Here is a 9723-nt window from a genome sequence, read left to right as displayed (position 1 = left end):
GGTACGGTGGGGGTAGAGAGAGAGAGAGAGTCAGAGGAGGAGAGAGGGAGGGACAGCGTGCTGAAAATAAAAAAGGTGTTTTCCTGTTCGTCCAAGCAGGAGCAGAAGTTTTGACTTCTTTGCAAGGATATTTTCATATTTCTTTGATTTGTAATCTTCTTTAACTCCTGTAAAATGTTCTTTATCCACAGAGCAGGTGTGTGTCTGTGTGTGTGTGTGTGTGTGTGTGTGTGTGTGTGTGTGTGTGTGTGTGTGTGTGTGTGTGTGTGCAGAAACAGAGCCTGAGGTGACCTATTTTATTTTCATTTCTTATTAAATTTTATGTGCTGTGGCTTTTGTTTTTGGTAACATTTCAAATGTAGGAATCTGGTTTATAACATCTTGTCATTGATGGCACTTTACTTCTGTATCTCTTTATTCAGTGCAGAAAAAGGGAAGCAGTTCTAGTCGTCTTCTGTAAAATGTCATGTCCTCACTCTTTTAATCTGTCCCTGCACCAGACACAGGACAGTGCCAGATGCTGCTCTGCCTCTCCTTCAACTTCTGGTTCAGTTTTGTAACTTTTTAACAGTCGCTGATTGCAGGGCGACAACACTGCCAAAGAGTGGAAGTGTCGTCATATGGCATGCCATTCAGGAAAAACTCCTCAGAACGCAGACACGAGACGTGCTTATGAGGTGCAATGTACTCATTTACAGCATGTGAATTGTTGCAATTTAGCAGCGGTGCTTGTAAAAAGAATTCATGGAAATTAAAAAAGGCTACGTACGTTTAACTCTTTTACAAATCCCCCCTGCTGGAGTATAAAAAGGTGTTTACAACAACTTTTGGAGCGTAAATGCACTTCTTGAAAAAGACGTTACGTCTATTTACATAAATTTACATGAAGGTCACACAGCGGAAGCCTTTTGATGAAAGCTTGAGGAGTGAGGATGGAAATAAATCCTGGATTTTATTGTTTAATCTCTGACACAAGTTTTCAAAATTCAGTGGTGGAAAGTCATTAAAGTGGAAATCCATTATTTCACAAAATACAAAGATCAGTGAAAAGTCCTTATACAGATATAAGTTTATGTTGCAGAATATATCAGTCACAGGGGGACATTTTACAGCAGAAAACCTACTTTTACTTTTGACACTTTAACAACAGTTTACTGGTAAAACTTCTGTCCTAGTAGGTTTGAAAATCCATGATTTTTACTTGTAATTGAATCTTAAATTGTTGCACCAGTACTTTTGCTAAAGTTTTTTCCATCACTGTCCACACTCAACAGGCAAAATAAGTTTTGATAATGTCGTTACATTTTGTCATAATATACTTCTCCATAAATGAGTCAGTTAGCCCCTTTCATAAACCTCCTTTGGACAGACTTTCATCATTGCAAACTCATGATGAAAGACTTTAAAGAGAGGGATCAGACATGTAACTGTGTGACCACCCGTTCTTTACATTTTCACAGAGGTTGTGTTATCACAGCCAGAAAAACTGGCAAACGACTGGCCGCAGTAAAAGTCACACCAGTGTATATTTGTAAAGACACCTGGTGATATTTCAAGCAGTATCTGTGGCGACAAAACCGGTGTTAATTCAGGAGACCTGGGAATATTTCTAGCCGTTCATGTGGCATCAAAAGTGAGTGTTTTTTAAAGGAGAACCGCGAACATTTCCAGTCGTTTTCCTGGTTATTTTTCACAGAAAATCAGACCATCTCAATCTGTGATCATGGCAACCAAACCATGATGTTTACCTTAACCCCAACCAGGATATATTTGTTGTGCTTAATCCTAAACAGGCCATAAGCACAGTGTTGTGACAAGAAAGACAGAGAAAATTCAACCTCAACAAACGTGAAGTTGCAACATAAAGAAACATTCAGTTTTAACTTATCTCTGGTTCAGCAGAAACTTAAATTTAGAACATTTATTCTTTGACACTGATATTTATCACAGAGACAGAGATGAAACTCTTTTGGTCTGGTTGAGAAAAAGTCCTGTAAATTGTTCAAAGTTAAGCTTTTTTGTGCTTTGATTTATCTTCTGCTGCTCTGTTTCTAACTCCACTTAATCTTTTGACCGCATTTCTTCTCCATGTAAGACACTTGATAATGCAACAAGTGCCGCTGTCAGTCGTGATCGTTCAATTTTGCGGGCCACCAACGACTCCAAAGCTCATTACTCAACGGCTCCCCATGAAAAGCATAAAGATCGGAGTGGTGACAAGTCGTTGTTTCCTGACAGGGATTGGACAGGCATGAAAGACAGGCGGGCCGAGCACTCAGACTTTTTTTGTACAACGCTCGTCAGTTTGCCTCTGACAGATTTAATACCACCGAGCAAAAAAAGGGGTCGACATTCCTTTTCACTGACTTTCCGCGCCCTCTCACACATGTGCACACACACCGGGTATCAGTGCGTTAGTATTCAGAAGAAACTCCTGTGCTTTGTACGTATAAATATTACCTCATCCATAAAAGGCACCGCAGTGTTGCGTAGTCATTCTCGCTCCTGCCCGCAGCCCTGATCTCAATTATGAGACTTTCCTCCACAGCTGATTATAGCCTGATCACAGCTGTTTATGGCTCTCATTACCCAATCGAATCCAGCTGGGAACCAATATACAAAAGTATCAGCGTGCGCTCATCACCACTAATTGCATGCAATGTGCATGTAACACAGCTATGTTTCCCAGCGATAAGTGACCGTCGCTTAACAGAACGAGCCGTGTTCAAGGGACGTGTTAGCGAGACGCTACCCTGCTGAAGTGTCCTCAAGCAAGACAGTCAAAGACTCTACCTGAACCACCTCCAGGACTTGAACATTATATATATTAATATTGTTTATCAGAAAATATCCATGTATGCTGGTATAAAATAATGTAAGAAAAATATTTCTTGCCACATGAAGGTTAGCTTGAAAACATAACTTTCTCACCATGTTCCTGCTCACCTGATGAATGTAAATGAAATATTCACTCTCTTATTGGGTCGCTCACATTTCCTGATGGAAATATTTCGCTCTTTAGCTGCTAAATGCTCTGCTATGTTCACTAGCTAGTCTTTAACTATGTCTGTCTGCTGTTTGCCTATAAAAATGGAGCTATGAGAGTGGTGAAAGTGAACCAAGACGTTTAAGTGAGCTAAAACTCACTTAAAGCTCTGTAAAGCTTTTAGAGATGCAGATTGGGGTTGTAGTTCTCTTCATATTGTCATTTTAAACATTATTATAAAAGTATCAATTACACTCACTTTAAAGCTACCTTAATTGAGTTTTAGGGCCACATGTGGGCAGTGGAACAAGCTGAATACATCATTGTCACCAGATATAAGTGTTTTGAACATGCTAGAAGTTGCTAATTTACACATCCAGTAGACACAAAGCAGCATAAGTGTCATTTTGAGTGTTGCGTTGACCCACACTTTATGAATGCTACTTCAACATTAACCTCCTTTTATCTCTGTTTTGGTCTCCACCAACTCCTGAGAAATCAGTCCGGTATTTTAGCTACTAAATGTTCCCCTTTGTTCACCAGCTAGGTGCTAACTTTGTCTGTCTGCTGTTTATTTACTGGGTAAATTATGTACAGTGAGTTCATCAGACTTTTTTTGCCATAAAGAGCTGCCTGTACACATTGTTGATGGGAGCATGTGTGCAGGCATGCGAGGAAACCAAAACAAGATCCAAAATAGGCTAAAAGGCTCAATGGAAACTGCAGAGTTGGTCTGTAATTCTTTGTTGGTTTGTCACTATGAGCCACCCCCTTTACAAGTAGTCATTGTATAATCATTTTAGTCATTGTTGATATGAAATATACTAAGTGAAAGGAAACAAAACACCAGAAACTGAAATATCCTTTAAAAGGAACTTTTTAATTGAGCAACAAGAACTGTCCGTGCCTTTTGTAACAGCTTATGAAGGAACTGAAACAAAAGTAAGTTCAGGCTGACCAAACAAACCAAAAATACAACAGAAAATTCAAAATTGCCAACCTACACTCACTAATCTCAGCAGCACATCTGGGTAGAAAGTAAAAATGAACAAAAAGAGCATCAGTACATGAAGGAGAAAAACAAAAAAACATTCCAGGGGGTTAAAAGTCATCTTTCTTTGTCGACTGAGGGAAAAGAAATTTCTGTCTTTTGCATTAATCAGTAAACAGTGTAATGCTACAGCTTTTACAGGTAGACTGACACAAAAACTCCTCATGCCGTTCCCTAAAAAGACATTTCAAAGACAATATTATCTCTCTACTGCAGCTCAACAGCACACGTCTGGCTAATGCGTAGCCAGGTCTACACAACTGAGATGTTAACATTAACTCACAGTAACAATCTATAAAATACAAAACAAGAGAATAGATTAACAGTATGTTTTTGAAAATGAGGAGCGGCCACTCGTGGCTGTTACGTTTCCCATGTGTTACAATTCTATGAGACAGTCTGTGCCAGGATAGTCTGGGAGGTTAAGCTCGTATTTTTTCTGGATGTCATAGGGCAGGAAGCGTCCGGCCAAGAAATGCTTCCCCGAGAACCTCGTGGCGCACTTCTTTGGTGCTGTAAGCGAGATGAGAACATCGGGGTTGATCCCGTCCTGACTTGGTTCTTCTACGTCCCAACCTGAGGGAGACAGGGAGAGAAAAAGAGGCACTTAAGGAGAGGAGGACTGTGATCATTTTCTGCTTGTTGTGCTCACACACAGCAGGTGATGTATTCGGCGTATGATGAGCTCACACTGAGCTGACTGTTGCATGAGATTTATCCTCCATGTGTGCCTCCAGATTTGGAAAACGCCTGCCTGGGAGCCAAGGCTCCGAGGGAGATGCCTGGAGGCCCATCTATCATGTAGTGTCTCTGAGCCTCCGGCCTGATTTCTACAGTTTGTACAAACACTCACCTGAGGGCACATCCACACTGACAATGGGGGTCTTGATTTGCTTCAGGGTGACCAGAATACCAGAGTAGGGCTCCTTAATGTTGGTATGGTCCGCCTCTGGGCCCAACATGGCGTCAATCACTAGGTTGTAGGCATCGTTTATGAGCTGGACCTGAACAGAACAGACGTCAGAATGAATAAATTCATTTCCTGTACAAGACTCACCTAAATCAGTGGTTCATAGAATACATTTGAGTTGTTAAAAGCTGAATAACAGCATAGGAAAGCAAATTAAACAATCTGAAAAGCTATGGAAAAGCATTTTTCGATATAAGGGCCACAAATAAAAATGCTTTTTATATTTTTTAATGATGCAATGGAGTGTTAAAAATTTTAAACAATAATTTGATATTTTAGACGAGAAGATCAACAACGCTCTCATATCCGTCCGTCCAAGCTACACCAGCAGCTGATTAGCTTAATTTAGCATGAAATGACAAAACACAACACAAAATACCTCCACCTCTAAAGCTCACTGATTAACATTTTATATTGTTTCGTTTCTCAACCAGTTGAGAGAATTTCTTCAAATTTGGCACAAACGTCCACTTAATTTGGACTCAAGGATGGACTGCATGGATTTTGGTGGTCAAAGGTCACTGTGACCTCATAGGAGACCGTCGTTGTGAACATGATAACTCAGGAACGCGTGGATGTTGTGTTGTCGTGATTATAAAATAAAATGATGACGTGATCACATTTCATATCCACAACATCGAAGGTCAAGCTCACTGTGTCATCATAATGTTCTCGACGACCGCAGCTGAGGAACAGCGACTTGATGGGTGCACGGAGGCATAGTACCACGAGGCAGAAATTCTGGTTCAGCTGTCAGTTTTTGTCGGGATTAAACAAATGACATATAACTGCTTTCGGCTCCAGCTGCGTATTTACCCAAAGAATTCTTCATACACAGTTTAACTTTTACATGGAAAGAAAACAAATCAGTGCTCTTTTTAGTAAAGCAGTTTTATTGTGATAAATTAAAGGTTAAATGTAAGAGATTTTGAACATTAATATAGCAGCAAACAACTATTTGCTTTGTAAAGATATAGTGGAGTCATGACATCCTGAGCAGAGAATGATGTCACACTGTCAGGAAGTGTGTTGTAATCTTGTCTGTTCTTTGTTGTGGTGCATGTGAGTCTCTCCCGGTGTCTGTTGTCAACATGGTGGTGAAACAGTGCGCCAAAATACCGTTCTGAAAACATCTGTGGCAAGAAATAGGCTACGTAGCAACAGAACTTTATTGAGTGGACAACGCGCACATTCATTTTGACCTGCTGCTGACCTCTGTGGGGAGATAGGAGAGGAAAGGGATGTCCATCTTCTCACACTGAACTGTGAAGTCCTGGTGTAGACTTTGAGAGGAGCGTTTCGGGTGGTAGATGGTGGGCTCATATTCCTGGGTGAGACAGAGAAAAATAAACAGAGAAGAGGTGGGGGGTCACAAAGGAAGAGAGTTACATAATATCGACAGAGCTGCTGCGATTTCAGCCAACAACACTGACATGAGTGTGTGATGCATCAGTGCACATTTGACCTTTAGTTTACGACAAGTGGAAATACTGTCGATCAGTGATCAGAGGTTGTGGTTTTCTACGCTCTGTCTCCTGGATGAATACTTCCTTTATAAACTGGAAGCTGAGAGTAGAAATCCAGACACCCGCAGTCTGAAAGGTCTGTGATGCTCAGCAGGAAGCACCTGTGATCCGTGACCTTTACACGGCCCCGGAGATAAATCCTAAAAATACTAGGAACCACTGTCAGTATTGTCAGTTTTCTTTCCCTCAAGAACATACTGATAAGTGTCTCCATAATTGCTTTTAAAGGACCAGTTCACACCTTTTTTTTCCACTCATTCAGGCTGCGAGCTATGTTTGTTCTATTTGACCAGACTCTGAGATCCATACATCCATACATCTACACTGTCATCAGCTTTCAATGGGCTTATTTATTTGCTAGAAAGCAGCTCCAATGGAAGCTGTTAACAGTGAGGTCTGTGCAGACTAACGGGGTCATTGAATCTGGACAGAAACATTGTTATTGAGTTGCTGTTGCAGTTTATAGCCGTCCATGCAGCGTGGCTCCAGGGGTGGATAGCCTCCTACTTTGGTTCAGACTGATGTATTTCAGCAACAATGTGATGGACTGCCCTGAAAGTGTGTGCAGACATTCATGTCGCCCTCATTATGGGATTTAATAACTGTGGCGTTTCCTTAACTTTTCATCTAGCGCCACCATTTGGTGAGATTTTTTAGTTTGGTTGATGACTAATTAACCCCATCGTATTCCCATCAGCCTCAGCTGTACTTTTTGTAATGAGCAAGTGTGAGAATACCAACATGATGAACTAAAAAGTCAACATGGTAGACATTGTACCTGCTTAACTATTAGCACTGTCGCTGCGAACATGTTAGCATGCCGACTTTAGCATTTATCTCAAAGCCTTGCTGTGCCTGCGTACAGCCTCACAGACCTGCTGTGGGTAAAGACTCTCAGTGTTGTTATACACTCCAGAAAGCACCAGAAATCAGTATGTACTATAGTTAGTAATGTGCAGCTTCTGAGCTGTGGTGGAGACGGGTTTTTGATGATGTTTTTGGACTCCATTTCTAAACTAATGTCAGCTACTGTTGCTCTCTGTTAATGGAGAGGCACTGTGAGGAGAACGTGCATAAAGTCACATCCTTTGGACTGTCGCTGAAAATCTGATCTGAGTCCTTCGCAAAGAAATCCACAGTCCAGCAATTATAAGGAAGCGATCTGTCGGGTCAGACACACCGCTGCCTCCTCAGGGATCCTAAACCAATCCAACTGTTACGACCATGTGATCACCTGACGTCATCTCCGTCACAATCTCCACAGACCACAGAGCGAGCAACAGAGCCAGACGCAATCCACTCTGTGTGTGTGTGTGTGTGTGTATGTGTATCCCTTCGGGGTTAGCTAGTGGCCCCGGCATGCCCTTGACCTCATCGGCAGTTACACCATCAAACCGTGTGAAACTGAGGAAGGGCCCGGAATGACCGCCAGTGTCACTGAGCATGACCAGAACTGGGCCGTGAGACAGAAACAAGCACAGGGTACAGAGAAGGTCTTTTTCCGAGTAATTCTCACGTCTAGCAGGGTTACACTTCTTCTCCCTGAGAGAAGGCGGTGTCTTGCAGCATTTTGTTTTCATACACAGCCCATTAAGAATGAAGGTCTGCAGCACAATGAAGTCGCTGGTCGGTGAAACATTTCAACATGCGACCTCTGTTTGAGAGATTTTTTTGTTTATATGTATGATTTGAAATAATTTGTTCTCTTTAAGGTTGTATGATAAATAAAAATGAGCATTTTCTTCATTCATTTTATGTAACTAACATCTTTCCATGCAGTAATTGTACTGTAGAACACAATTTTGAGCCAAAGATAACATCATGTCCGCTTGGTTTGATACGAACAAAACACCAGAACTAATGTGCATAGGACTTTGTTTTTTTACGCTCATCAAACTTTAGCTTTGATCAAGGCATATGTGTGTCTTCCGGGATGCAGGAGCGGTGGAAATAATCAAAGATGAACGACGCAACCTGCTTTTGTGAACACGGACGTCCTAGAGTGACGTGAGAATCGAGCTGGCCCGTCTTCCTACAGCTGATCATTCATCTCTATGCTCTGTCTGATCACATTCACAGCTCTGCATCAGAGGCTCGAGGCTGTGTGTGTGTGTGTGTGCGTGTGCGTGTGCGTGCGCGTGCGTGCGCGCGCGTGCGCGCGTGTGTGTATGTGCACGTCTCAAGTGTATCCTTGCATGTCTTCCTGCTGACAGGGATCGCATCGCACCATGAAAAACATAGACTCTTACACCAGGAGAGCGATTCGCAGTCCAAAGTAAGTACTCGAGTTTCTCAAGTTAGAGCGAACTCAGACAAGTGCAGTCCCGATCGGCCTACTGCGGAGTGCAGTCACTTTGAGAATAATGATAATAAAACAGCAGCACGTTTCAAGAGGCAGTAAAAATGTTCACAAATACACAGGAAAGAGAAGCAGAAGGTAAAAATATTAGAATAAATGCAACAAAAAGGGGATAAAATAGCGTGCAGAAGATGGATTTAAGAGAGGGAATCCATTCCTAATTGTTTAAAGTTTGGAGTTAACGTTCATGTCTGGAATACCAGAGAAAAACATGTCCCCCTCTGAGCTGACCTCTGACCTTGTCCTTGGTCTTTAGAGGGAAAAAGAGAGAGCGTGGGAGGCGAGGGAAGAGAGAGAGACTCTACAGAGAGCCATCAGCCGTCCATCTAACATGGTTTTCATCAGAACTATCAATGCACTGTAAATCTAGCACATCACACACATATGGTAAAGCGCACAGATGCATTCGATTCCAAACCAAAGATCCCCAAAACACATATCCAATGTTTCCCTTCCAATAAAGTCAGACTGGTGCGGGACCACAGCACCGAGGACTGAAGTGAACTGAAAAAGAAACAGCTTGAGTCCTGATCTGTGATATGTTTGGAGAGGCGCAGGCAGTATGTGGCTCTGAGGGGCCGACATCACGGTCATGACATCATAAGCTTAATACACAGACGGCTTTAACGAGAGTAACAATAGCATGATATCATGACTGTCTGAGTGGCCTTGCAGAGAGGGTAATAGGATAACTGCTCCGAGGCATTTACAGGAGCTGAAATGAGATTCTGTAAAGCACAGAGGGCCCGTATACAGGAGGGGGTCCCCTGTAAGTCCTGATGTAAGCTAAGGTAAGCAGGATTGTGTTTTATGCATACAAATACTTTGTTA

At 42.0% G+C, this 9723-nt stretch overlaps 1 protein-coding gene across 1 annotated transcript in view; it reads right to left on the bottom strand.

Moving 5' to 3' along the window:
• Nucleotides 1-4416: 4416 nt before the first annotated feature.
• yjefn3 (YjeF N-terminal domain containing 3) overlaps nucleotides 4417-9723 on the bottom strand; it is a 44442-nt gene continuing 39135 nt past the window's right edge. The window contains exons 4-6 of the mRNA XM_073477162.1: nucleotides 6221-6334; nucleotides 4891-5041; nucleotides 4417-4613 (exon numbers count right to left, since the gene is read on the bottom strand). Coding sequence (XP_073333263.1) covers nucleotides 4417-4613; nucleotides 4891-5041; nucleotides 6221-6334 — 462 coding nt within the window. The remainder of the gene's footprint in view (nucleotides 4614-4890; nucleotides 5042-6220; nucleotides 6335-9723) is intronic.

This window comes from Pagrus major, chromosome 11 (genome assembly GCF_040436345.1).
Source record: "Pagrus major chromosome 11, Pma_NU_1.0".
In the NCBI taxonomy this organism is placed as follows: domain Eukaryota; kingdom Metazoa; phylum Chordata; class Actinopteri; order Spariformes; family Sparidae; genus Pagrus; species Pagrus major.
Note: the sequence above shows the minus strand (reverse complement) of the source record. Positions and strands in the feature narration are given on the sequence as shown.